Here is a 27996-nt window from a genome sequence, read left to right on the forward strand (position 1 = left end):
CCCAAACTCTGCACTCTTACATGGCACTAAAAAGTCACAACATCTAAGGTGAATTTTCTTTTTCTTCGTTTTAAGACCCTGGGACTGACAACGTTGTTCATAATAACTGTTTCTGGCATCCAAGGTCCCAACACCAATCCCACCATCCGTGTCAACCACCTTCCACCAGTTCCCCCCAGCCCTTGGCAGGCATAGAGCAAATTTAATTCTTATCGCTTGGTCCAAATAAAACGCAAAGGAATGGCCAATGGAATGATCAGAACAGAAATCAATCAAAGTGGGGCCAAGGTTCATTGGTGATGATTGACTGCCAAGTGATTTTTAACCCAAATCAGAGAAGACAGTCATTCAAGTTTTGAAAATGGACAAAATCCCAGAGCAAGTTAGGAGTGAACATACTTTTTTCCCCCTTCCTCCCTTCACCCCAAGAGTGAATGTAACCTTAAAAAAATATATATAAATATATATATATATATATATATATATATATCTGGTAGAGAGCCACCATATGTTCTAAGGTGCATATTCCGTCCCATAAACAGGCGGGTAGCACGAGCTGCCCCTGGAAGGACAGACCACCCCCCACTCCCCCACCCCCCAAAAACGCACCTTTCCAGCAAGGTGCAATGACGCGCTTGGCTCCCTGAGACCCTCAGAGCTGGAGGCGGCCAGGTCGGGGGCCCCCGCGCGCCTCCAGCCGCTGACGTCACTGAAACGGCAGCGGGCGAAGGCGGCGACACCGTCCTTCCCTAGAAGACACAGGTCGCATCCCCGGCCGGGCTCCCTCCTGCCGAGCGCCGTGCCCGGGAGGGTCGCGCGGGCCCAGGCTGAGTAGCCACGCGCCCCCAGCCCCGCCGGGCACTGGCCAGCGGGGGCCGCCGCGGTCACTACCTGCCGCCGCGTAGGCTCCGGGCCGGGTGCGCCGCGCGGCGCGTCTACACTGCACGGCCGGCGCACGCGCACCGGGTCTCTGTCCCCCCACCCCCCACGCGCGGCCCGTCTACACTGCACGGCGGCGGCGCACGCGCACCCACCGGGGCCCACGCCACCGCCCGTCTACACTGCACGGCGGCGCACGCGCACCGGGTCTCGGCCCACCCCCCCTCCGCCCACTCCACGCGCGGCCCGTCTACACTGCACGGCCGGCGCACGCGCACCCACCGGGGCCCATCCCACCAGCGCCGGGTCCCGGCCCCGCGCGCAGCCCGTCTACACTGCACGGCGGCGCAGGCGCGCCGGGGGCCTCCGCCATGGCGACCGTGCTGTCCAGGGCGCTCAAGCTGCCGGGTAAGGAGTGGCCGCCCAGGGGCCAGCGGGGGCAGCGCGGGGAGGCGCGCGGGGCGGGCCGGGGTCTGTCCGCGCCCGGAGCATCCTCGCCGCGTGCAGTTGCCGCCGCCGTCTCCGGCTGGGGCTGCGGGTATGTGGGGGGGGAGGAGAGTGGGGGGACAGGGACGGTGACCCCCGGGCAGCGCCTCTGCCACGATCACGGCCTAGACCTGGCTCTAGGCGGGGTGGGGTGCGTGGGGGTGGGTTGCGGGGGAGCCCGACCTGGCTTCCCCGCCTGGTGACGGGTGCAAGGGCGCACACGCGCGCCTGGGAACGGCGGGCGCTGAAATACCTGGTGCTGCTGGTGGTGGTGGTGGTGGTGGTGGCTTTGGGTTCTAGCTCATGGGCTTGGGGTTCTCGCTGGCGGGCTCCCGAGTTCCCCCGTGTCCAAAACCACACACTTGAGAAGGCAGTGACCCGACCCCTGGAGGCGGCACCGGAGTTGGGGGGCCGTTCTGCAAGGGGGCAGGCCGCTGGGCACCACCGCATCCTCTGCAGAGGATTCAGTACTTTGGGCAGCAGCTCTTGAGTTCTCTGGGTTTTAAATGAAACCAAAACCTTTATTTATTTATTTATTTGTTTATTTTTACCCCCTTAAGCTTCCCGAATGAATCTGTACTGCTAGAAAACTTGTATTTTTTTTTTTTTTAACAACAGCATAACTCTTCTGCCCGAGTAAATTTTAAACGGGCTCCACTTTCACCGCTCCTGTCCCCTCCTCCTTTCAGGGTTCATCTTAAATACGTTATAAGTGGGCTGGAGAGGTTTGTGTGCAGAGAAGTCTGGGTGTTCTGGGCCCAGCAGATGGTTTCACGGGCGTTGGAGAAAGGGCTGGCAGCTGTCAGCCAGGACCAGGGGGCCAGGCTGGTGTCTGTCCTCAGGGCCGGAGCTGCTGCCCTCCCTGGACCTGGCTGGACCTGGGGCCATGGAGGAGAACTGGGGATGAATGTGTCTTCCAACCTGAAGACTTTATGACTTCAGATTTTGTTTTTTCCACATGGGCTCATTAGAACATTGGCGGGAACACTGATAGTATCTTATCAGGTCCTGGTTATATAACAATAGAATTAAAGAGGGGACTTTGCCTGCGGGATTAATTAACTTTGAAGAAAGTAGCTTTGTTATTCTTAATGGCTCAGGGTTGCCCCCTCACCCCCAGTCCCCCGCCTCCCTGGACATGCAGAAATGGCATCCGATTGAGCTGCAGTTCTTTTTGCTTTGAGAGCCCCACCCCCTTCCTCTCCTTGGCCTCCCCAGCACAGGAGAGTTGGAGAAACTCATGCTTTTGAAACACTTGGGTCCCTTTGCAACCTGCAACGGTGGCATTAGTCCCTGGAGTGATGATGGGTGTCGTCCCTTGGCCAGCTGTCTGTCTTGGGCCCAGCCCTCCATCAGGGCTGTTTTATCCCCTGTCAGCCCAGAAACAGCCTTGCGTCCTTTGATGTGGTTTGGTGTGGGGTGGGTCCCTCCCCTGCTCACTTTTCCTGTCTTCCTTGCTTGGCCTCTCTCCCTCCCCGCCAAGCAAAATACAGTTTTCAGTGTTTCTTACTCAGTGGAAGTTGCTTTCCTGTTGCTTGTTTTGGACACCCTGTAATTTGGCTGTGTGGCCGCAGCTCTCTTTGGGCAGCCGTGTCCTGTTCCTGCGTTCACATCCTCCCTCAGGATGCAGTTAGACATGGGCCAAAGAGAATCCAGCAGGCCCGGGTGCGAATTTGTCTGCTTAGGTAACACCATGTGGCATCTCTTACACTGGCCTGGGTGCTGGGCATAGTATCATGTTATCTTTTTGCTCTCTGTTGCTTGTTCAATGTGTATTTCTCTTATTGTTGTCAGCATTCTCACCGGAATCCTTGATCTCCCTGGGAAACCTGGAGGAAGGGACAGTGTAGTAGGGAGCCGGTGACAGATGCCACCTACTTCGTGAGGAAAGGAAAGTGTACTTCCATGTGCATGACCTTCCACCTCTAGCACAGCAGGGATAGCTTGGTCACCCTACAGGGACTGAGGTTAATCAGTAACAGAGAGACAGTGTCATTCACCCGGCAGCCTGTGAGACACTTTATCTCTCGGTGTATATATTTATCTATACACATAAAATGTCTCACTCTATACATAGACACATAGACACAAATGTATATATACATACATATGTGTGTGTATACATACACGTACATGTGTTTTTTCCCCTTTAGTTCTTTTTTAGTTTGAAGGTCAAGCACAGGGAGTGGCCAGTCTTAAGCTGTGACCCTGGTGTGTTTATTCTCAGATGCCCCTGCAGAACCCGGCCCCCAGTGTGTGAGATTCCTCTCAGTTGCAGTTAAGCCTGGTGCATTGTCCCCATAGAGCTCAGCGAATCGTTTGTGTCACAACGCCATTTCCCCTACACCTGGGGAGGGCACAGCTGCATTCCTCTGTGTTTATCTTTTGCCAGAATCCTCAGTTGTTTCTGAAGGGACCGGGATGGCCGTGGCAAGAGCTGGTTTATCTTGAGGCCTTATGCAATCCATGTCGGCTCGCTTGTCTTTGGAGATTTATTTTATTGATTAAAAACCTGGTGGCGCAATAGTGAGAATCGGGGAAACAACCTGAGAGCCCAGGAACAGATGACTGGTTAAAGAAACTATGGGACATCTACACAGTGGAATACTGCACAGCTGTTAGGAAAAGTGAAGTCATGAACTTTGCTATCAGTCGAGGGACATGGAGAGTGTCATGCGGAGTGAAATGAGTCAGAAGGAGAGGGGCAGACATAGAAGGACTGCACTCATTTGTGGGATATAAAAAAAAAATAGTATGAGACTTGGGCCAGAGAGAGGAGGTAGTTGCCTTGCACACGGACACTTGGACTGCAATGCTGATGCCACCCCTGGTACTGCATATGAACCCCCAAGTGTGTCCAGGCGAGGTCCCCGAGTACCCTCCTACCCCAAGCAGCACAGGTATGGCGCCCAAACAAAACAAAATAAAACAAACAAAAACAAGCAGGTTTGGGACTGGAGCGATAGCACAGCGGGTAGGGCGTTTGCCTTGCACGCGGCCGATCTGGGTTCGATTCCCAGCATCCCATATGGTCCCCCAACACTGCTAGGAGTGGTTTCTGAGTGCTGAGCCAAGAGTAACCCCTGAGCATCGCCGGGTGTGATCCAAAAAGTAAAAAAAAAAAAAAAAAAAAGCAGGTTTGTGATCTGTTATAGAAAAAAAAACGTAGCTCTGAATTATTCTTCTCAGGAATTTTGTCAAGAGCCGCTTTTCGTCCTTCTGGTCTCCTGAGGGGACACTGGGTGTCTGGTTGCCTCCAGCTTGAGGGGTGGCTGGAGGGCTCACAGTTCTTGGCCTTCCCCCTTACTTTCTCTGGGAACGTTTTCCTTATTGCTTTGCTAACCTTCATGTTTTTAAAAATGCCTGTTTTCGGGAAGCAGGCCCCTGATTTCTGTTTCTCTCACTGGTGTCTTGATTATTATTATTTTTTTGTTGTTGTTGCTTTTTGGGTCACACCCGGCGATGCACAGGGGTTACTCCTGACTCATGCACTCAGAAATTACTCCTGGTGGTGCTCAGAGCACCATATGGGATGCTGGGAATTGAACCCGGGTCGGCCGCGTGCAAGCCAAACGCCCTACCTGCTGTGTTATCGCTCCAGCCCCTGGTGTCTTGATTCTTTCACCTGTGACGGTCACTTGCTGCTCCTGGGATTACTTGCCCTTGGAGCTCAGTCCTGCCGGGATAGGTTTCGGTATTGATTATTCTGTCCTTGATTTTCTTGGGGCTCCCTGTGGCCTGTATTCTCAACTTCTAGGTCTGCAGTTTTTCTTCCACCATTTTCCTGAGCCACCAGCGTATTTATTTATTTTTTATCGTTTCTATAAATGACTATTTTTTATGTAGGAACATTAATTGTTTTCCTGTGACCTTTGATTTCAGAAAATTATTTTTTAAATATCTCTTGTGTTAAACATGTCCTCTTTAATCCTGGCTCTCCCCTCTTTCCCCCGTTTTTTTTGGCCAGGAGTAGTGAGTAGTTTGACTATGCTCAGGGCTCACTCCTGGCAGTGCTCCGGGGATATATGTGGTGGCAGGAATTGGACCCAGGTCAGCTGCGTGCAGGGCAAGTGCCTTACCTGCTGACCTACTGTACTCTCTCTCTGGTCCCTAAGTCCTGGCTCCCCAGCCCCCACCTTCGTCTTGAGAGTGAACTGGGGCATGTGTGTGTGTTTGTGTGTGTGTGTGTGTGTGTGTGTGTGAGCACATGTGTATACAAAGTATTGAACCCTGGGTTTTATGCCTGCAAGGCAAATGTTCAGCTTGGGCTATACCCCCCTGCCTATAAACCTGTCTTCTTTGTGTGTTTTTTTTTTTCTTTTTGGGTCACACCCGGCGATGCTCAGGGGTTACTCCTGGCTCTGCACTCAGGAGTTACTCCTGGCGGTGCTCAGGGGACCATATGGGATGCTGGAAATCGAACCCAGGTCGGCCGCGTGCAAGGCAAACGCCCAACCCGCTGTGCTATTGCTCCAGCCCCAAACCTGTCCTCTTTGAATTATTGTCAACTTTCTGTGTCCCGATTGGACCCCCGCTGTCAGAAGTAGCAGCTTTCCAGGATGGGCTGTACTCACGGCTCCTTTGTCACCTGCCATGGGGACAGTCGTGCACACGGACAAACCTTTGCTCGCTCAGTCTCCCCTTACCATGGACTCTGGTGTCAAGTGGGGCTTTACTGGTGCTTCTGGGAACCCAGACTCAGTCGTTCCCGGCCAGTGCTGCTTAGTCCACAGGGGACCTGTCAACAGAGCATCCCCCGCTCAGCCCCCCCCACCCCCCCACCCCCCGCCCACCCTCCGCCCCAGTCTGCATCGTGACTCTCTGTGTTTTGTGTTGTCTCTGTATTCTCTGTCAAATTGGGATGGTGAGTGAACTACCTGCCTCCCAGGGCTGCTCAGAGGGCACGTGAATTCCAACACGCAGGTGCGGGGCCCGGAGCCAGGTGTCAGAGGCATCTCACGCTGCTCCATAGTGTCTCTTCATCCCCATCGATTCTGTGAACCCAGCTCCAGGCTGGAGCCTGGCTCACTGGGCAAGTCCTCACCGCTTTTTCTACAGTCGAAGCACAGTTTGGGAGTATGGCAGGTCCCTGATTCTCCTGTCTTGTATTTCCTTTCTTTCTGGGGAAGACATGGGCAGACATGCCTTCCTTTGCCAGTGTAATCTGGAATGGGGCTGCTGAAATGTTTCCCACGCGTGACCCCTTTCCACTTGGGTGACTTTTGCACAATCTCCGTATGTGTGTATGTAAAATAGGTATAGAACCCCAACGTTTCCTGATGATCATAAATAAATTGATTTTTGAGCAAGCTTAGAGGAAGTTGTGTGACCTCTTATGGGACATCACGGCTCATAGTTTAAGAGTCTAGGAGTCGGCCGTGACTTCATTTTGGAAAATCTTTGGGAAGGGATGCATCCCACAGCCGCTTGATTTCGCAAAGAATGTCTGCACGGTATTTTTCTGGATGAGGGGCCTTTCCAATGTCTGTAGGAGCACACCATTCTGTCCCATCCTGCCTGGGACACTGCATGCTATAAGGAAAACAGGCCTCCTGGAATCTGCTTGGCCAGCCAGGGTTTCTGTCACGGATTCACGGTGACAGAGGTGCCACTTTTGGCTGATCTGTGCCCGTGAGACCGAGTGCCATGAATGGGGTTGCTGATTCTGTGCTTGGCGCTCACCGTCCATCCAAACAGTCAGGGGATGACCCAGGTGTGTGTTGACTGTGCTGGAGGTGAGTCAGCCTTGTGAGTTGACCGCCAAGGCATCGAGCAAGAGTGGAAGTTGTTGTGGGCCCCCTGGATCTGGAGGGCGAGGTTCTGCCCTCTGCACCTCAGGATCATATCCAGTTCCCTCTGCACCTCCGGATCATATCCGGTTCCCTCTGCACCTCCGGATCATATCCGGTTCCCGGGAACCATCCCTAAAATACAAATAACAAAAAAAACCTCTGACGTGCCACATTGTATCCTGTTGCCAGTGGGCAGGATGTGGAGGGCAGCTGGGCCAGCACCTCTTCGAGTCATGGAAGAGAAGAGAAGGCACTGGGGAGGGTGGTTGGGAGCAAACATGCCAGCAATGATAATGGAAGCCAACATTGATCAAGCGTGACCTGGAGCGAGGCCACGGGAACTCCAGCTCCGTGGACTCGGCTGATTCCAACAGCCAAGGGAGGCAGGGGCGCTAACAATGGTTCGTGCCGGAAATGTAGGCTCTCCGTGGGTTTGTTTGTTTCAGGCATGCATCCAGTGGCACTCAGGGCTTACTCCTGGCTCTGTGCTCAGGGTCACTCCTGGCGGGGCTTGGGGGACCATCTGGAGTGATGGGGGTTAAACTCTGGTCAGCTGGGGCTGGAGAGATAGCACAGCGGGTAGGACGATTGCCTTGCACGTGGCCGACCCAGGTTCGATTCCCAGAATCCCATATAGTCCCCTGAGCACCGCTAGGAGTAACTCCTGAGTGCAGAGCCAGGAGGAACCCCTGTGCATTACCAGCTGTGACCCAAAAAGTGAAAAAAAGAAAAAAAACCTCCGGTCAGCCACGTGCAAGGCAAGCACCCTGCCCCGCTGGTCTCTCTCACAGCCCCAGGCAATGTTTGCTTGTGGTCACACAGCAGGAGATTAATAAACCGTCATGAAACAGAGCCTAGATCGGCGTGTGTTGGTTTACAAAGCCCCGTACCGTATGTTTCTTAGGCATGGTGTCATCTAGTATCTGTAGGACTTGCATGTGGAAGAGGGACTCCCAGGAACTGAAACATGGGCAGATCATTGCTAGATACACACGGATAGATGCATGGACCAGTGTAAGCGTCTGGCACGGACGGGGGAAGTGTCTGGTGCCAGAGGGATGCCGGCCGCCCTTCCCACACCGTGCTGTTCAGGTGCACGCCAGCTGGTTGCTTGTGGGCATTGCTAAGTGCTGCAGGTTTGACTTGAAAGAGGGGGGCGGAGTCCTCATTCCCTTTCAGCCCTGAAGACTCAGGGTTGCTCTTTACAGCTTTCTCTGTTTCAGGGTCATTTCCTTTTCTAAAAAGAAATACAATAGAATGTACTTTTTTTTTTCTGTTTTGTAAATTACATGCCCAGCCAGACCTGAGCCCAGGGCCTCACCATATGAGGAGAGGCGAGAGGCGTGTGTTGTACTGGGTGAGCCCCAGGTCTCCTGTCTAACCTGCACTTCCGCGTGCAGGTCACTAGCGGAAAGACACATGCCATTCTCCGGAACCCTCCCATCTGGCGGGGCTGGGACTCTGCCCTCATTGTGCATGTGCTCCCCGCCCCCCCCCCCCCCCCCGCGTCCCCCGCACCCTCCTCCCCAACCCCAACACACATACCTGGAAAGAAGCGTTCAGTCTCTGTGTCCGGGAATCGGTCAGCTTCCCTCCACACAGTGAATACCCTTAGTGACAACTGGATTCTTTCAGCCTGTCTGTGCTGTAGTACACGGGGAAGTTTCCTTCCGCACTATGGCTGAATAATACGCCATTGTCTGTGTGCTTGCTGGTCAGGTATGTCCTTTAGGGTTTTTTTGTTTCTTTTTTTTTAATGTAGGAGTACTGCCATTGATCAAGCTGATTGAATTGGGCATGAACTCCACATTACTTTCTTTTTTTAATTCAGTATGTTAATTTTATATTATTTTTAAATTTTATTTTTTAAATCACCATGAGATATAGTTATAAAGCTTTTCTGTTTGAGTTTCAGTCATACAGTGATTGATCACCCAACTTTCCACCAGTGCACATCATCCACCACCAAGGTCCCCAGTATCCACCCCCATCCCAGCCCTCCCCCTGCCTCTATGGCAGACAACCTCCCCCATACTCTCTTTCGTATTGCTTGTTATGAACAGCATAAGATGCTCCTGGAATTCTAAAATTTTAGATGATTAGGGGCTGGAGGGGCTGGAGTGATAGTACAGTGGGTCGGGCATTTGCCTTGCACGTGGCCAACCCGGGTTTGATTCCTCCGTCCCTCTCGGAGAGCCCAGCAAGCTACCGAGAGTATCCCACCTGCACAGCAGAGCCTGGCAAGCTCCCTGTGACGTATTCGATATACCAAAAACAGTAACAACAAGTCTCACAATAGAGACGTTACTGGTGCCCACTCGAGCAAATCGATGAACAACAGGGATGACAGTTACAGTGCTACAGGGTCTGAAGAAATCTCTGCAGCGAGCTGCTTGGCTCGGAGATTCTTTTGTGTGTTTCTGGGTCGTGACTGTTAAGGAGCTTAAGCAGCAGCTGAAGTGTATCTCACAGTGTTTCATTAAAAAAATTTTTAAAAATTAAAAAAAAATTTCAAAAAGGTGCTGGAGCGATAACACAGTGGGTAGGGCGTTTGTCTTGCACGCAGCCAACATGGCTGACACAGGTTCGATTCCCAGCATCCCATATGGTCCCCCGAGAACCGCCAGGAGCAATTCCTGAGTGCATGAGCCAGGAGTAACCCCTGAGCATTGCCGGGTGCGACCCAAAAAGCAAAAAAAAAAAAAAAGACAACAACAATGGAACTTTTAAGAGACATTCGCATCGAGGGGCCAGAGTGATAGTGCAAAGGGTTGGAGCTTGGGCTTTGCCTGCAAGCACCCCAGTTTGGCCCCCAGAATTGCGTGGCTGCCCGGACACTGATGGGGTATCCCCCAGCCACTGCACAATGTACCCCCCAACGTAGTGATATTTGTACAACTTTGGTTCTGTTGGCGAGTTATAAAGGAATCATCTGGGATGGGTAGGGAATGATGCACACTAATGAATAAAATGGTTTCATCTCTTGTGAATCTAAGTGGACAGGATGGACCCCTGAACCTGTAGTAACCCTGTGACCTATCCTGTTAAGCACTCATTTGAAAAGACTATTAAAATCTTGGGGCTGGAGCGATAGCACAGCGGGTAGGGAGTTTGCCTTGCACGCAGCCAATATGACCGACACAGGTTCGATTCCCAGCACCCCATATGGTCCCCTGAGCACCGCCAGGAGCAATTCCTGAGTGCATGAGCCAGGAGTAACCCTTGAGCATCACCGGGTGTGACCCAAAAAAGCAAGAAAAAAAATCTTAACAGGTTATTTTTTTTTTAAATTTTGAATCATCTTATAATTTTTGTCTTTAAAAAATCAAATCCGTCCGCCCCAAATCAAATCCAATTTTTTTGTTTGGGGTTTTTATTTTTTATTTGTTTGTTTTTGGGCCCCTCCTGACAATGCTCAGAAGTTTCTCCTCACTCTTGGCAGTGCCCAGGGGACCATATGGGTGCTGGGATTCAAAATTGGGTTGACCGGGTGTAAGGTGCCTTACCTGCTCTACTATTATTTCTCCAGCCTCAAATCCAATTTTTATTGGACAAAATAAATACCTTTGAAAGTGAAAAGACATTGAAATTTGTAATCAGTAGGATGCCAGTTGGCATCTTTTGTGTATTTTGTGAAGTACTTGGGTTATCACATCATTCCCTGGGATGTTTATATTTTAATCAAGCATTGAGGCCTTTTTATGTACTGTGCGCTAAACTTGGCACTGTAAGATGTTACTGCCCATAGGCTGTGTCGTTATTCACATGTCACATGATCAGAGACATATATGAAATGATTCCCTCTATCATGTGGGGACCAGAGGCAGAGGTGGGCAGCAGGAATTCTTCAGCTGGCTGCATGTTAGTGTGTGCGTGCATGTGTGAGTGCGTGTGTGAGTGCGTGTGTGTGTGTGTATGTGTGTGTGTGTGTTTAAGGGACAAGGCGATTGGGTCACACGTGGGCTTACTCCTGGCTCTGTGCTCTGGGGTCACTCCTGGCTGGACTTGGAGGACCCTTACGGGGTTCCAGGGGTCAAACCAGGATTGGCTGTGTACTAGGCGAGCACCTTACCCACTGTACTATCTCTCTCACCCTATTCATTTTTTTCTTCTTCTAACTTGAAAGGATTTTTTTAAAAAATCCAATTTTCAGTGGACAAAATGCATACCTTTGAAATAGATAGTGTTTATATTACTGACAATATACGAGGTCATTTCCAAAACCAGAATTGTTTTCTTAGTATCAGGCATTTGCCCAAAATAATGTCAGCCGCTCTCGTGGCTGTTGGCAGAGAACCCCAGGGTGGCTCGGGAGAGGGGTGCGCGTGGCGCTCCATTTCCTCCCGTTTCTGTGCTCTGCATGGCTCTGTCCCTGCTTCATGCTGCCTGCCCAGGAGGCCCGTGTGTGTGTGATCCAGCCCTCAGCCCTGGGACTTTTGCCCTACCAGCCCCGGGAAGCTGGGAGCAGCCGGGGAGGTCAGTGGAGGTCCCGGGAGTGGGGGGTGCCCCTGCACCCAAGGTCCCAGGCCCTCTGCACCTGGCAGGTGTGCAGAGACCCCAAGCCAGGGCCCCTTTCAGGGAGTGTTCAACCCGGCAGTGGATGTTTTCAGCTATAAAAGGCACCCGAAGTTTCTGTTCCTTCTCAGGTTTCCTGGCCTGGGGTGAGCATGCGCAGTGCAGCACCCCTGTGGTCTTTATTTATTTATTCATTTTGGCTTTTTGGATCACACCCAGCAATGCACAGGGATTACTCCTGGCTCTGCACTCAGGAATTATTCCTGGCGGTGCTCGGGGGACCATATGGGATGCTGGGAATCGAACCCGGGTCAGCCGCTTGCAAGGCAAACACCCTACCCACTGTGCTATTGCTCCAGCCCTACCCCTGTGGTCTTGGCCTCCACACCCAGGGCCCGCCTGGACTTGGAAGGCTGTCATGTGGCGTCTCTCCCCCTGACCCCAACCCTAACCCTGTCATCCGCTCCCCAGGGAAGAAGAGCCCGGACCTCGGGGAGTACGACCCTCTGACGCAGGCCGACAGTGATGAGAGCGAGGATGACCTGGTGCTGAACGTGCCTCAGAAGAACGGGGGGCTCAAGAACGGGAAGAGCCCGCTGGGAGATGCCCCCGAGCCCGACTCGGACGCCGAGGCCGCGGGCCCCGCCAAGCCCCACCCCGCCGAGCCCCCCCCAGAGGGCTTCCCCGCCGAGAACCTGGGCGAGCTGGAGCAGAAGGCTGCCTCGTCCTTCGTGGCCTATGTGCGCACGTCCGTCTTCCTGCTGACCGTGCTGGTGTCCATGGTCCTGGTGCTGGTCTGCGCCTTCCTCATCCCCTGCCCGCCCCGGGACCTGCACAGCACCTGGAGTCGCCGGCTGGGTGCCCAGCGGGGTGAGTCAGGGTGGGGGTGGGGGTGGGGGTGGGGGGTGGGGCATGCAGGCCCAGTTCTGGGTTCTGGGATGCTCAGTGCAGGTACTTGTTGGGCTAAAACTTCCTCCCACGAGAGTGTGTGTGTGTGTGTGTGTGTGTGTGTGTGTGTGTGTTGGAAAGAGACTGTCACTGTCCCTGCCCTCCTGTTCATCGATTTGCTCGAGTGGGCTCAGTAATGTCTCCTTGTGAGACTTGTTGTTACTGTGTTTGGCATATTGAATACGCCATGGGGAGCTTGCCATGCTTTGCCGTGCAGGCGAGATACTCTCGGTAGCTTGCCCGGCTCTCCGAGAGGGGCGGAGGAATCGAACCTGGGTCGGCCAGGTCGGCTGCGTGCAAGGCAAATAAATGCCCTACCTGCTGTGCTATCACTCTAACCCGGAAAGAGATTATGATCTGATATTCGAAAGAAAGGGAGAAGATGAATCGATCCTCCCACCCCACCCCCACCCCGTTCAGGGCTTTATTGCGTTTCCACCACGGTCCTTGCTGGGCCTGAGCCCCTGACTGGTCCACTCTCCCCCCTGCACCTCCAGACCCTTTCAGCTTTGCTCTGGATGTTTGGGCCCCGGGCAGGAGGGTGGGGCCGATGCCCTCCCTCAGTCTCGGGGCTCACTGGCCCTGTCTGTCCCTCAGGAGGGGACCTGTCTCCGCTGGAACTGGCCGACGTGAACGGGGATGGCCTGAGAGACGTGCTTCTCTCTTTCGTCACGGCCAGGAACGGCAGCGCTGGCGGTGAGTGTCCCACATGCAGGATGTGCCGGGCATCTCTGGGTGCCGAAAAGGCAGATGCGGGGACAGGTGTGGGAACAGGTTCAGGGGCAGATAGTGGGATAGGTGCGGGGAAAGCTGTGGGGACCGATGTGGGTACAGGCGTGGGGATAGGTGTGGAGAGAGTTGTGAGGACAGATGAGGAGATGAGTGCGGGGATAGATATGGGGACAGGTGCGGTGACAGATTTCGGGACAGGTGTGGGGATAGTTGTGGGACAAGTGCAGGGACAGGTCTGGGGACAATTGCAGGGACAGGTGCGGGGACAGGTGCAGGGAGCGTGGGGTGGGGCCGTGTCTGGAGCCGGTCACCTGCAGGAACCGTGGGGCAGATGTGGCCGGCGAGGGTGGCCGCGTGCGGGGAGTGTCCAGCACGGCCTGCGGGGCCGCCGGTGACCCCTGTCGCTGGCCCCTGTACCCACAGTGCCCCTAGGCATCCCGAGGCCCCCCGCGGTGCTCGTGTGCCTGTCGGGGGTGAACGGCAGCACCCTGTGGTCCAGTCTCCTGCCGGAGGAGGCCCGCGACATCACGTGCTCGGACCCGGGGCCGGGAAGCTCGACTGCAGCCACCTGCCTGGTGACCGGGACGCACAAGCTGCTCAGTGTGTTCAACGCGACGTCAGGTGACGCCCCCTCTCTGCCCCCCTCCTCGGGGACCACCCCCCAGCACCCTCTGATGCAGCCCTCCAGGGGAGAGGAGGTGGTGGGGACGGAGTGACCTGCTGGGGCTCTAAGAGTGTCCCAGGTGGGAACCAGCCCAGGTCGTCTCTGTTCCTGGTGCAGAGGCGCGAGGCCCGTCTCCTCCTGTGCTGGGTCTCTGGGGTCCCCGTGTGAGTGTGGCCGCTGTCTGTGGAACCCGTGTCAGGCGAGGCTGGCTGTTGGCCGACCTGATGAGGCTTCCTCGGGAATCGTGAGTCGGCCCCTGTGGACCGGGGCTCCGGCGATGCCAAGTAGACCCCGCATCCGGGGCTGGGTCAGGTGTGGCCCAGGGCTTGTCCCCAGCACTGCTGGCCATGCCCTGCTGCGGGTCGGAGTGCTGCCGGGTGGGCACGGTCTTCCGTTCAGAACAGGGTTTCCTGGGCCCAGCCGGAGTGCAGGGGGAGGGCGCTGGACTTGCACGCCATAATTCTGTCTCCAGCACCCCGGATGGTCCCCCAAGCACCACCAGGACTGGTCCCTGAGCTCCTCTGGGGGTGGCCCAGACAATAAGACCCAAACAGAACAGAAAAAGGAAGAATAGTGTGTCCTAGCCTGAGACTCAGGGCTGCCCAGCAAGGGTGACACCACCCCCTGGGGTGCTGGAACCATCCAGAGGATGGCGGTTGGTGCAATTTGGGCCTTCTGCTTGTTCTCTTAAAGGAGGCTGGTTTCCAGGGGGCTCTGAATGAGTGGGGGTGGGTGGTTGTTCCCGGCCTTGCTAGGGGACTAGCGTGGCAGCTGTGAGCAAGGCAACCGTCTCTGCCCCCCATCGGTGTCCCCCGAGGAGTGGCACTGGGCCTCTGCTGTAGAACCTGGGGGTGTGGGCGCCCCTGAGCGGAGGAGGGGGGACTGTGGGTGGAGACTGGGGCGGGGATGGTGGGAGCAAGGCTGGGCCAGGCCTTAGGCAGGATCAGCCTAGCATCCTGCTGGGTCCCAGGGCATCTCTGCCTCTCTCCTGGGAGCTCTCCCTCTTCTCCCTCTCCCTCCCCCCTCCTTCCCTTTCCCTTCCCTTCTTCCTCTCCTCCTCCCTCCCCTCCTTTCTCCCTCCTCCCTCCTTTCTTCTTTTCTTTCTTTTCCCTCCATCCTTCCTTCCTCCCTCCTTCCTCCCTCCCTCCCTCCCTCCCTCCCTCCCTCCCTCCTTTCTCCCTTGTTCCTCCTTCCTTCCTTTCTTCCTTTTCCCTCCTTCCTTCCTCCTTTCCTTCCTTCCCTCCTCCCTTCCTACTTCTTCCTCCCTCCCTCCCTCCCTCCCTCCCTCCCTCCCTCCCTCCCTCCCTTCCTCCCTCCCTTCCTTCCTTCCTTCCTTCCTTCCTTCCTTCCTTCTCCCTTCCTTCCTCCCTTCTTTTTTTTAAAATTAATTTATTTATTTATTGAATCACTGTGGGAAAGGTTACAAAGCTTTCAGGTTTAGGTCTCAGTCATGCAAATATCAAACACATTTCCCTTTACCAATACTTATTTTTTACCATGAAGAACCCCAATAGAACCCCACCCCCACCCCTCCCAGTCCCTGTGAGGCAGATGAATTCTAGTTAACACTCTATCTGCTTTGATTAGATTCATTGTTTCAATAAAAGATTCATCACTATTATTTAGAGTTTACCCCCCCCCCCCCCCAAATCAGACATGCTGAAAAAGCATTGTGAAGTGATTTGCTTTCTACAGCTGGGTTCAAGAATTAAATGTTGGTTTTGGATTTAGGCTATTTTACCTATTGACCCTGGAAGTATTTCTACTGAAAGTCAGATAGTTAAGAAATTGGTTTCTGTGTTCTGGAGTCGTGGCCGTGCTGGAGAGCCGCTCGTGGGGGGCAACTGTTGGCCTCGGTAGGGCGTGAAGGGCGGACCGAAATGCCCCCCTTCCCATGAGGTCCCTACCGCCCCCGACCCCGGCTCAAACCTGCTGTCCACAAGGCTCCCATGCGGCCGCCATCTTTCTTTCCAGAGAGGAGAGGGCGAATGGGACAACACCCTTTCCCCTCCGGACAGACATGATGGCCTGGATTAACGCATAGTCCTTTCACTTTTCTGCTCCAAGCTGCCGGGTTCTGCATTAAGTCCTTGTGCTTCTGGGGCCGTGGCTGTGCTGGAGAGCCACTCGCGGGGGGCAACTGGTGACCTCGGTAGGGCGTGAAGGACGGACCGGAACGCCCCCCTTCCCATGAGGTTTTAGTCGCCCCCACACCCCCGGCTCATACCTGCTGTCCACAAGGCTCCCATCCTCCCTTCTTTCTCCCTTCCTCCCCCCCCACTCCCTCCCTCCCTTCCTCCCTTCCTTCCTTCCTTCCTTCCTCCCTCCCTCCCTCCCTCCCTCCCTCCCTCCTCCCTTCCACTCTTCCACCCACACCTCTTTCTAGATCCAGAGCTATCACTGAGACCAGCACCGCGTGTCTGTCCCTAGGGAAACCCATCTGGACCTTAAACCCCAAACACTTGGCCAACGGCACGCTGGCGGCGCCGGCTGCGGTGTTGCCGGACGTGGATGAAGATGGTGTCCGAGACCTGCTGCTTGTGGCCACTGGGGACTCGCAGGTACGAAGCCCCTGGCCTTGCCAGAGCTGCTGCTCCAGAGCCCTTGGGCCGGGCCCGGGCTCAGAGGAGGGGACACGGGGGGGGGGTTAGGGGCAGGTGCTCGCCTGGAGCCCTGAGTGGTGGCTTGGACTTGTGGCCTCACGTGGGCACAGGGTCCTTTCCACACCTGGCTTCCTCTGAGACACAGGCGGGGCTGGTCAGACAGACAGAGGCGGCATGGGGAGGGCCAAGCAGTCAGAGTAGCCAGCCCAGACAGGAGCGTGGCCGTTGGGGTCCGGCCCTTGGGATGTGGCTGCTCCATGGCCGGGGTCTTGCTGGGCTTCTCCACACTATGCCCATGTTGCTACCCAGTGCCAGGGGTGCTTCCTTGGCACACACCGAGCCAGAGTCCTTCCCCTGAGCAAAATACCTGCCCGTGCAGCAGGACCTTGGGTTTAAGTGGCTATTCCCGAAGCTTCTCTCTGAGCCCCTCGAGGTTTCTCTGAGACTTTTCCCTCCCACTGGGCCGAGTCTGCCTGGAAACACTCTTGGATCTAAAACTCCAACCTTCGGCCATGAATATTTGTTGGAGGATGTGGGTTCCAATCCTGTTGCCTCATCTGTTAGCTTATTTCACTTTCAATTGTTTTCCTGTTTGTGGTTGTGATTTTTTGTTCCTCCTGGGGGTGGCAGGGAGAGAGGGACCCACACCTGGCAGTGCTCAGGGCTTAACTCCTGGCTCTGAGCTCAGGTGTCACTGCAGGCTCAGGGGACCATGTGGGGTGTTGGGGATCGAACCCAGGACAGCCACATGTAAGGCAAGTGCCCTACCCACTGCAGTATCATTCTGGTCCCCAAGTGGGTGGGATTTTTGTGAAGTTTATAGCACTGTAGCATCGTCCTCCCGTTCTTCATCGATTTGCTCGAGCAGGCACCAGTAACGTCTCCATAGTGAGACTTGTTGTTACTGTTTTGGCATATCAAATACGCCACAGGGAGCTTGCCAGGTTCTGCCGTGCAGGTGGGATGCTCTCGGTAGCTTGCCGGGCTCTCTGAGAGGGGCGGAAGAATCAAACCAGTCAGCCGCGTGCAAGACAAATGCCCTACCCGCTGTGCTATCACTCCAGCCCGTGAAGTGTATGTGGGGGAGAATTAGGACCTTACACCCATCAGCGTGTTACAGTTCCCTGCCAGGAGACCAGCTCCGCAGATCCCAGAGTACCCTGTGAACCCCAAGATCAGAGAAGTTCTGCTTTACGCTACTAGGCAGTGCCTGGTATTTGTGAGAAAAGAAGGAAGAGAGATTTTGACGTTCATTTCTGAACTCAGTTCAGGTTTTATTTATTTATTTCGAGGCGGGGAGAGTGCCACACTTGGTGGGACTCAGGGCTTACTCCAGGCTCTGTGCTCAGGTATCACTCAGGGTGGTGTTTGGGGGACCTTATGGGGTGTTGGGGATCAAAGCTGCATCAGCTGCGGGGAAGGCAAGCAGCCTCCTCTCTGTCCTATTGCCCTGCCCCCCTTTTCTCATCTCTTGAGGGGCCCGTCTCTGCAGCACCTGTCTGTTCCGAGGGCTGTCGTGGAAGGGACAGGCTGCTGATTTTGATGTGGACTCCCATTGCTGTGACCGCGGCCCAGGATGTTGATAGCCTTATCTGAATTTCAGTTCTTTTTTTGGGGGGGGTCATATCCGGTGATGCTCAGGGGTTACTCCTGGCTCTGCACTCAGGAATTATTCATGGCAGTGCTCATGGGACCATATGGGATGCTGGAAATCGAACCCGGGTTGGTCGCGTGCAAGGCAAATGCCCTACCCACTATACTATCACTCCAGCCCCCAAATTTCAGTTCTTGTTTATAATAATCAAGGCACCTGCGTCTTTCAGCGAATCTGGTCCAGTTTATTTGCCAAGATTTTGGGCCCTCTTTCAGCATAAGGCGTTTTTGAATTCTGAGTTTGTAGGCAGCATACACGTTTATCCCTGTCAGCTTTGCAATAAGTTTGAAGTCTGTTTACTTAAGCCTTGTCAGGGCAGCTTACAAGAATGGATCCTCTCCAGTGCGTGGCCTGCCACCAAAAATCTTCCCCTGAACCGGCATTGATTCGTATCTGGGTACAATGAAAATCTTTATCTTTTGACCTTGCCCATAAGAAGTCATGATGATGAACTTTGTTAAGCATCTTTATTACAGCATATCACTGCAATTTTTCACACTTTATTGGTTCCCCATGGACGTTGCTGTCTGCCAAAGAAAACTCTATGTAACAGCAGTAGACAGTGTTAGGACCCAGACATACCTGTTTGTGCCCGTGTTTTCTGTGGCTGCATTCACACCATTGTGACAGGTTGAGTTGTTGCTACTGAGACCACTGGGTTCATAAAACCTAAATTATCTGCCATGTGTTTATTCTTGGAAAACGTTTGCCCGTCTCTGTTCAAGAGTAAAGTTCCTGGCAGCCAAGCTGGGCCTGCAGGGCCTATGGGGAGATGGTCGATCAGTTAGGACCAGGGGTTACTTGTTGGGGTGGGGGAGTCTGTGCCTAGGAGAATGCTCATGAGCTTGAAAGAAACTGCTGAGTGACAAGTGACGCTAACGGGCCTTTGTGCCTGTCTCGGGCAAATGGGACGGCCCCTCACATTCTTTCTTCCAGGGAAGTCAAGTGAGGCTGGAAGGGCTGGGTGGGTCCTTGGGCTGTGGCCTCACTCTTTTCCTTCTCTCCCCGCCCCAGCCGGATCTCTGCTTTCTGCTGGTGTCCGGCCGCACCGGGACTCCCGTGGGCCGCCCCGTGAACTACAACATCATGGGCGTGGGCAACCTGATCGGCCCTCAGGTCTACATCACCGGCAATGGGGCCGTCTATGTCCTGTTTGGCTTCGGTAAGAATCAAGGACCACCTCGGGCACCCCCGGAGGCTCTGTCTGCAGGCCCGGCCTCACATGCTTTCTGTATCCTCAGTGCTTGGTGGCCCTCAGTACCCCCAGGTGTGACCTTGGGGGTCCCAAATCCATAGGACTGAGAGTCACCGGGAACAGACCCAGGGCCCTCTGAGTACTGCTTGGGAGCGAGCCCCTGAAAAAGCACCTGCCACCCCCCACATCATACACATGTCGCATACACACACACACATACACACCACCATACACCACGCATACATCACACATACACCCTGGTATGCCCCCCACATACAGCCTCTATACTTATAACCCTACATGCACATACTCCACGTGCAGCTCCCACACCACATGACTGACCACATACACCTGACCACACATACAGCCCCCACATACCCCCACACACTACACATATGTTACAAACCACACATACAAACACCACACATATACCATACACCACACACCCACCCACACACCACATTACCACACACACTCTTTCTACACCACAGAAATACATCCTCCACCCCCCCACACACACCCGCTCACATACCACACATTCGTATCCACATGCTCCACATACAACCCCACATGCCACACAAACAAACCCTGGATACCCACACCCCACATATTCTACACACACCATATACCCCTATGCACATACCATACACACCACACACCAACACATATACCATACATACCTCACACAGACCTCACACACACACATACCACACTTACCACACATAGCCCTCACTCTCTCCCCACAACCCACACATCCCTCACACAGACCTCACACATTACACCATTCACACATGCACACTCCACCCCACACCCCTCACACATACCCCTCACATACACCACTCATATGCATATTACACCCCTCTTACAAACATACCCTCACACACTCCCCCCACACCTCTCACACACCTCATGCACACCTCTCGCACCCCTCACACATACCTCTCACACACCCTCACACACTCCCCCCTCCATACCCCTCACCCACATACAACCACATATAGCCCTCACACACACACACACACACACAAACCCCTCACACACACGTCACATACAACCTTCACACACATACACCCTCACATGCACACTCTCCCCAGATCCCTTACACACCCCTTACACACCACTTCTCAGACACACCCCTCACAATACCTCACATACACACACAAACCCCTCTCACACATACAACCCCCTCACACACATGCCACACACAACCTTCACACACACACACACACCCTCACATGCACACTCTCCCCAGACCCTTTACACACACTTATCAGAAACACCCCTCACAATACCTCATATACACACATAAACCCCTCACACACACACACTACACACACCCCTCACAACCCCCACACATATTCTCCCCCTCAAACTCGCCACACTTCTCACACACACTCCCCTCACACATAACACACACACATACACACATCACAAAAGAAGGGCCCTTGTCCAGCGTCCACTTGGCTCCTCCTCCTGACTGTATGGCCGGGCGGGTGGACTCCCTGGAGCCCAGGGCCGCCTCTGAGCGTCTGGCCCAGGTCCCCTGACACTTCCAGCTTCTCAGTGTTGGTTCTTCCCTGTGGCGCTAGGAAGTATCCAAGCTGTCGCCCTGCGGGACATTTTTGTTCAGGCCCAGAATCGGGACAGCGCGCCGGCCTCGCTGCTGGTGGAGGAGCCAGAGTGGGAGAAGAAGCGGAGATCCGTCAACCTGTCTGATCTCATTGATGTCTGCAGGTGGGCGCGGCTGACTGAGTGGGCCCAGGCACCGGGGGCGGGGGGGCGGGGGCTCTCACAGGACAGGCTGCAGGCTCTGTGGGCCCGGTGTGTGTGTGTGTGTGTGGGGGGGTGTCTCAGCTTCCAGGGACCATTTTCCCATCCGGTAGACACGGGCGAGCAGAGTGAGCTGAGCCCTGCCTTTTGGCCATGTGCTGGGTGCCAGGAAGGCGTGTTTTGGTTCCACAGGAGGTCAGGGGTGGGTGGGTGGAAGGTGTCTCCCAGGTATCGAGGCCCAAGTGATTCACCCTCCTCTTCTGAACTTTTCTCTTAGTTGAAGCTTTGGAGAGGAACAAAGGCTGGGAGCCACAAAATCTTTATTTATTTATTTATTTGCTTTTTTGGGGGGTCACACCCGGCGATGCACAGGGGCTACTCCTGGCTCTGCACTCAGGAATTACTCGTGGCAGTGCTTGGGGGACCCTATGGGATGCTAGAGATTGAACCCTGGTTGGCCACGTGCAAGGCAAACGCCCTACCCGCTGTATTATCACTCCCACCCCGCCACGAAATCTTTATGTTGTTCCTTACAAGCGGCCAACATGGCCGACCCGAGTTCGAGTCCTCCGCCCCTCTCGGAGAGCCCGGCAAGCTACTGAGAGTATCTCGCCCACACGGCGGAGTCTGGCAAGCTCCCCGTGGCGTATTCGATATGCCAAACACAGTAACAACAAATCTCATGATGGAGACGTTACTGGGCCCGCTCGAGCAAATCGATGAACAACGGGAGGACCGTGACCGTGACCCTTCCTTCCCATCCCTTGAAATGTGTTGTCCTGAACAGTGGGGTTTGCCCGTCAGAGCCCCAGTGTGGGGCTGGCTTTTGGGCAACCTCAGAGAGTCTCAGTAAACTAGCGGATGTTCAGTTTAGAGAGATGCAGGTCAAGACATGCCCTCCCCCCACCCCAGCGTCCCAACCCACCCCTTAAACCCTTATTCCCTGCCTATTCTCATGTTTCCCCCTGGGGCTCCGTCCCTGAAAGGCGTGTAAATCGTTTCCGAGTGCTCCCGCCCCCCCCCCCTTCCTTCTCTAGGGAGCTGGGCTTTAGAGCCCTGGGAGAGAAGGTTCTGGGGGTTGGGCAATGGTGCTCCCCGTGGCTGGGGGGTGAGGCGTGCAGGCATGTCACGTGCTGAGCTGACCGTGGTCTCTCCCCAGTGACGGCGTGGAGCTGCTGCAGATGGTGAAGGCCCCGGATTCCAACGGCAGCGACCTGCTCATCACCACCAGACAGGGCCTCACCCTGCTGCACGGGCAGAACCTCACGCCCCACTGGACGCTGCAACTCCAAGGCCTGTTCAGGTGGGCAGGACCCCCTCCTGCGGGCTGTGAGGACCCACTGTCCTGTAAGGGATAATGCCCCAGAGAGGACGGGGCCCAGCAGAGCCAGGCCGGGATCCAAACCCCGCTGGGGATTCAAGATCGGCCGCTGTGATCCGCGGCTTGGGTTCCCAGATGGATGCAGAAATGGGGGCTGGGGGAGGGATTCTGGGGGCACCCGGGGTCTCTGACGACTTCTCCGGGGCTTCCCTTGCTTCCCGCAGCCAGCCCACACCCGGGTATTTCACCGATGACCAGACGCTGGACTTCCTTCTGCAGGTCCAGGATGGACCGGGGATGAAAAAGGTAAAAGATGTCTCTGAGTAGCCGGAATGTCTGTCGGTCGGGGAGGTGCTCCGTGTCCAACCTTGAGCAGTGCAGGGTGAAGTCCCTAAGCTCTGGGAGCAGGGACACACCCCTGGCCTGCACAAGGCCCTGAGCCCAGTGCCCGCAGCTCTGACATCCTGCTGGTTCCTAAGCGCTGCTGGGTATGGCCGTGGTAACTCCTGAGCACCAAAGCTTCGGGCCCACACAGCAAGAGCACTTGCTGGTGGCCCTGGAGCACTGAGAAGGAAGAACTAAACGCGGGCCCTTTCCTTCGAAGAACCCCAAGAGAGGAAGAACTCCCTGCAGCTCGGAGCGCAGGGCCTGCTGCGAGCCTCTCTCCTCCCTGTGCCGGTGGAGATGGGCCTCGGCACCTCTGGGGGTCACTGTGGTGAGGGCGAGGGGGGAGGCGGGTGTGAGTAAATGTGGCTCCTCGCGGCCTGTCCATGGCTTGGGGCCCTGAGAAGCGGCCCCGGTGATTCTGGAGGTTTCTCTGAAATGGGAGAGAGGAGCGGTTGGCTTTGAGTAGTATGATGGCAGAGCGTGTGGAAAGTCCTGGAGGGCAGCAGCTCTGTCCCCGAGGGCTGCTGTGGTTTCCGTGAGGGGGCGTGTCGTGGGTCCCAGTCCAGGGACAGGATCCAGTTTCCACTCTTGTGACCAGCAGTTTGCAGGAGTGGAATTTTCAGATCAGTCATTTAGGTTTTTGGGTTCATGTGAGCTGTAATTGTGTAGCGCTGATGGAATGCAGTGTCACGGGAGACAGCTGGCCAGGGCCGCTAAGGGGCACATTCACCCCAGGCGAGCCACGGGCGGGGTGGGGATCCAGCAGGTGAAGGTGGGGAAGGGACATCTGATAGGGCATAGGAGGAGTTTTGGGCGGGGGTTGGAGTTGGGGGTGCTCCTTAGCTGGTTGAGGGGGCGTGGTGGGGGGCTTGGTTAGGAGCAGGGGCCTCAGGGTTTCAGCCCTGGCTCCTCCTTGCACACACACACACACACACACACACATACACACACACACGCACACATACGTCTGCACACACACACGGTCTCTCTCACACTCAGACACACAGACACACTCCCACCCATTTGCATATACCCACACAGGAGCACTTAGACACACACTCATCCTCTGAGAGATGCCACGGGGTGCATTTCCTCTGAACTAACTGCTTTGGGGGCCTGTGGGTCAGTGCTCTGGTGGATCTGAGATGCCCTGCGTCCTGCAGCCGAGCTGCTGCTGCCTGAGTGCAGAAGCATGTGTGCAGAGAGAGTATTGTGCAGAGAGCGTCTCTGCAGAGAGCACCGTGGACAGAGCATTCATGCAAAGAGTCTTGTGCAGAGAGCTCTGTGCAGAGAGTACCATGCAGGAGGGTTTCACGCAGAGAGCCCCGAGCAGGAGTGTCGAGAGAGCCTCGGGCACAGAGAGCCTCAGGCAGAGAGTGCAGCACAGAAAGAGCCCGGGGCAGGAGCACTGTATGCAGAGAAAGCCCTGGGCAGGAGAGCTGCATGCAGGATAATTCCCGGGCAGGGGCATTGCATGCAGAGAGAGCCTGGGGCAGGAGAGTTGCATGTGGAGAGAACGCCAGGTAGGAGCATTGCATGTAGGAGAATCCTGGGCAGGAGCACTGCATGCAGAGAGAGCCCTGGGCAGAGAGCACAGCACAGCAATCCTGGGAAGGAGCCCTCCATCCACAGCCAGGGGGTGCTCACACACTCAGTCCTGTTTCCCCTGGATGCTGCCTTCTGGGGAATGAAGCAAGGTCAGGTGTCTGACTCTGCCCAGACTGTTGCTCTGGAATGTTCTCTTTGGGGAACCATCATCAAAACAGCATCTCTGCCTCCTGTGTCATGTGAAAGGGGGACTAGATTATTGCTTCCCAATCAACGTATTCCTAGGAATCCCCTATGGTATTTCTGGGGGGCCAGAGGTTCGAGTCAGGGCAAGGGGCCGTGTCAGGAGCCTGGAGGCTGAGCTGCGGGATGGGGCAGGCGCACCGGGAGGAAGCAAGGAGAGTCCTCCATGGAAAAGGTTGAGCTGGTGGAGGAATGACTGCGCTGTCTCGGCCCCAGGTGCCTCTGCTCACGGAGCACCTGGGACTTGCGTTCTCAGTGGTGCTGTGGGCCTGGTGTCTCCGTGGGGGCCGCGTCAGGGGCCTGGCCCCGCTCACTGTCTCCTCCCCGCAGATGCTGGTGGTGGATGGGGACTCGGGCTCCGAGGTGTGGAACGCCAGCGTCCCGTGCCACCTGAGGGAGTGCCCCACCACGTCGGCCGTCACGTCAGACCGGAAGTCCGTCTTCCTCTTCTGGGCGCAGGCGCTCCCGGCTGCGGTGAGTGGGGCACCTCTCCCTGGGCCTTTCTCCTCTTCCTTTGCGTGTTCCTCCTCTTTATTGTTCCCTGGATTTGGGACTACCCGGCGGTGCTCAGGGCTTACTCCTGGCCCCGCACTCAGGGATCGCTGCTGGCAGTGCTTGGGGACCATCCAGGGTGCTGGGGATCCAACTGGGATGGGCCGCGTGCAAGGCCAGCACCTGATCCCTGTGCTATCTCCTGGCCTTTCTGTGTTCTGTTGAGAGCAGAAAGCATTTCCTGGCCGCCAGGGAGCGGCATCCTTGGCTCTGGGGGGTACAGTGAGGAAGGAAAGCGTGTTCTGCCGGGAATCTGAGTCTCTGCTCTGCTCCGCTTCTCCTGCTCAGGGCACCCCCCCAACGGCCGAGCCACCCGGCCTTTACCACCTCTACCTCCTGCACCCCACGTTCCCCTCGATCCTCCTGGATCTGGCCAACGCCACAGGCACCGTGACAGCGTCGAAGGGTGAGTGCCAGGTGCGGGAGTGCTGCAGGGCAGAGGCTGTGTGGTGAGGGCGGGGCCTGCGGGCCTCTCCCTGCGGCCAGGGCTCCCGCCAAGGAGTGTGCGACCACGTCCAGGGCACCTGCAGCCCGTTCTTTCAGGTAGAAGCCGGGGGTCCCCTCCTGGATTGAGCATGCTCTCGGGGCCCTTTCCTTCCACTACCCGGGAAAACGGGGCCATGGTCTGAAGGGAGAGCAAGTGTGTGCCCAGTGTCTCAGGGCTGGTGGCCCGTCTCAGGGCTGGTAGCCCAGGCAGCACCATGCAGCAGAGTTGGGGGTCACATCCGGAGTCCGTGGTTCTGGCAGTCTGATAATCACTCCCCTGGAGTCCCAGGGGCTGCCTGCTTCCTGTGGGCGCTGCCAGGGCAAACCTCCCCTTCTTTCACCACTCACCCTGTCTTTCCTGCCAGGGTGTTTGTCTAGAGGCTGAAGGGAAAAGGCTTGCCAATGATTGGGTACACTGAGAAGAGAGAGAGAGACAGAGACAGAGACAGGGACAGAGACAGAGAGACAGACAGAGAGAGAGGGGAGGAGAGAGAGAGACACAGACAGAGACAAAGACAGGGACAGAAACACACACGCACAAAGGGAGAGACAGAGAAAGACAGTCAGAGAGAGACAGAGACAGAGACAGAGAGACAGAGACACACAGAGAGAGAAGGGGAGAGAGAGAGACAGGGACAGAGACACACACAGAGGAAGAGAGAGACAGAGACAGAGAGAGGGGGAGAGAGAGAGATAGAGAAAGAGAGGGACAAGGAGGGACTGCGGGAGGGAGAGAGAGAGGAGAGAGAGATAGAGATAGATAGATAGATAGATAGAGAGAGAGAGAGAGAGAACCAGAGGGGCAGGTTATCAGTGCTCAGAATCCTGTGAGTGGATCTGAATTTTTGCATAAAATTAGCTTGCATTGAGCAATAGTAATTAAGACTGTATTGCAATTCTGATTTCAAAAAAAGGCAGAGCAAACACCAAGTAGGTAAAGAGCTTTTGTGTGTGTGTGGGGGGGGGGGGGGACCCAGAGTGATAGTAAAGCCAACCCAGGTTCGATCCCTAGCATCCCATATGGTTTCCTGAACCCCACCGGGAGGAATTCCTGAGTTCAGAGTCAGGAGCATTGTCAGCTGTGGCCCCCAAACAAACAGAACAGAACAAAACAAGAGCTGCTGTGTGCATGGATGGCCGTCTCATATTTCTCTTCTCAGACTTCCGAGTCTGTTAACTTTTCAGGTGAATTCTCCCCAGATCAGACTTACCTACTCACTTCTGCTTTTTGGGTCACACCCGGCGATGCTCAGGGGTTACTCCTGGCTTTGCACTCAGGAATTACTCCTGGCGGTACTCAGGGGACCCTGTGGGATGCTGAGAATCGAACCTGGGTCGGCCGCATGCAAGGCAAATGCCCTACCCGCTGTGCTATCGCTCCAGCCCCCGGCCCCCCACTCACTTCTGGACCTGGGCCTTCCTTCGAGAGGCCCTTGCCCACGGGTCCCTCCCTGTGGGTCCCTGCCCCCCTCAGATGGAGAGCGAGGGAACGCGTTGCCAAGCCGCTCCCCACCCCCACTAACATCTCGTTTCCGTCCTTCCGTCCTTCTGCAGTCGGCATTAACGACCTCTGGAAAGATGCCTTTTATGTCACCAGGAGCACGGGGCCCAACGCCGAAGCCCGCCCGGCGGCCCTGCTGGTCAGCAAACTCAGCCTGCGGTGGGCGCTGATGGAGGCCCAGGCGGTGGCCTTGCGGGAGGCCGGGTCCAGGGTGGGCCGGGGCGAGCTGCGGCGGTTCCTGTCCAGGATCAAGTTCGTGGACTCTCCCTACCAGGTGGGCAGGCTCGCCCTGGCCCCAGGCAGGGGATATTTCCGGGAACCGGTACAGCTCTGGCCGGAACTTCTGCCAATGTGGGGTGCCGGGGGGCGGGGGTGCAGGGGCTTCCACAAGGTACCGGGGAGAGAGGGTGTCAGCACTGCCGGAAGATGATGTCCACGGTGTGGTCTCGCTCCGGTCAGTGTGTGGACAGGGACGGTCCCTGTGCTTCTGGGCCCTCCCTCTCAGTTCCTGCCTTTCCTGAACCATCTCTGACCACTGCCCTGTCCCCCTAGGTCTAATCCGGTGACAAGACAGAGCTGCGGTATCTCCTGCTGTCGTGCAGTCTGCCCCGAGGCACGCCAGCAATGGTGGCAGCTGGGGCCTCGCTTCTTCCTCTGCGTGACCCCGAGCGTTCCCGGGTGGACAGCACCTTCCCCCCAACCCCTGCGCCCACCCCTTCG

General features: G+C 55.7%; 1 protein-coding gene across 1 annotated transcript; it reads left to right on the top strand.

Moving 5' to 3' along the window:
• Nucleotides 1-1139: 1139 nt before the first annotated feature.
• On the top strand, nt 1140-27992 carry FAM234B (family with sequence similarity 234 member B). The gene is made up of 13 exons (XM_056115719.1): nt 1140-1287; nt 12144-12542; nt 13218-13316; nt 13776-13973; nt 16447-16577; nt 19288-19435; nt 21058-21202; nt 22398-22541; nt 22784-22865; nt 25068-25211; nt 25578-25695; nt 27330-27550; nt 27829-27992. The coding sequence occupies exons 1-13, from the start codon at nt 1251-1253 to the stop codon at nt 27832-27834; spliced, it is 1872 nt and encodes a 623-aa protein (XP_055971694.1). The 5' UTR covers nt 1140-1250; the 3' UTR covers nt 27835-27992.
• The last annotated feature ends 4 nt before the right edge of the window (nt 27993-27996 follow it).

This window comes from Sorex fumeus, unplaced genomic scaffold (assembly GCF_029834395.1).
Source record: "Sorex fumeus unplaced genomic scaffold, SorFum_2.1 ptg000003l, whole genome shotgun sequence".
In the NCBI taxonomy this organism is placed as follows: Eukaryota; Metazoa; Chordata; class Mammalia; order Eulipotyphla; family Soricidae; genus Sorex; species Sorex fumeus.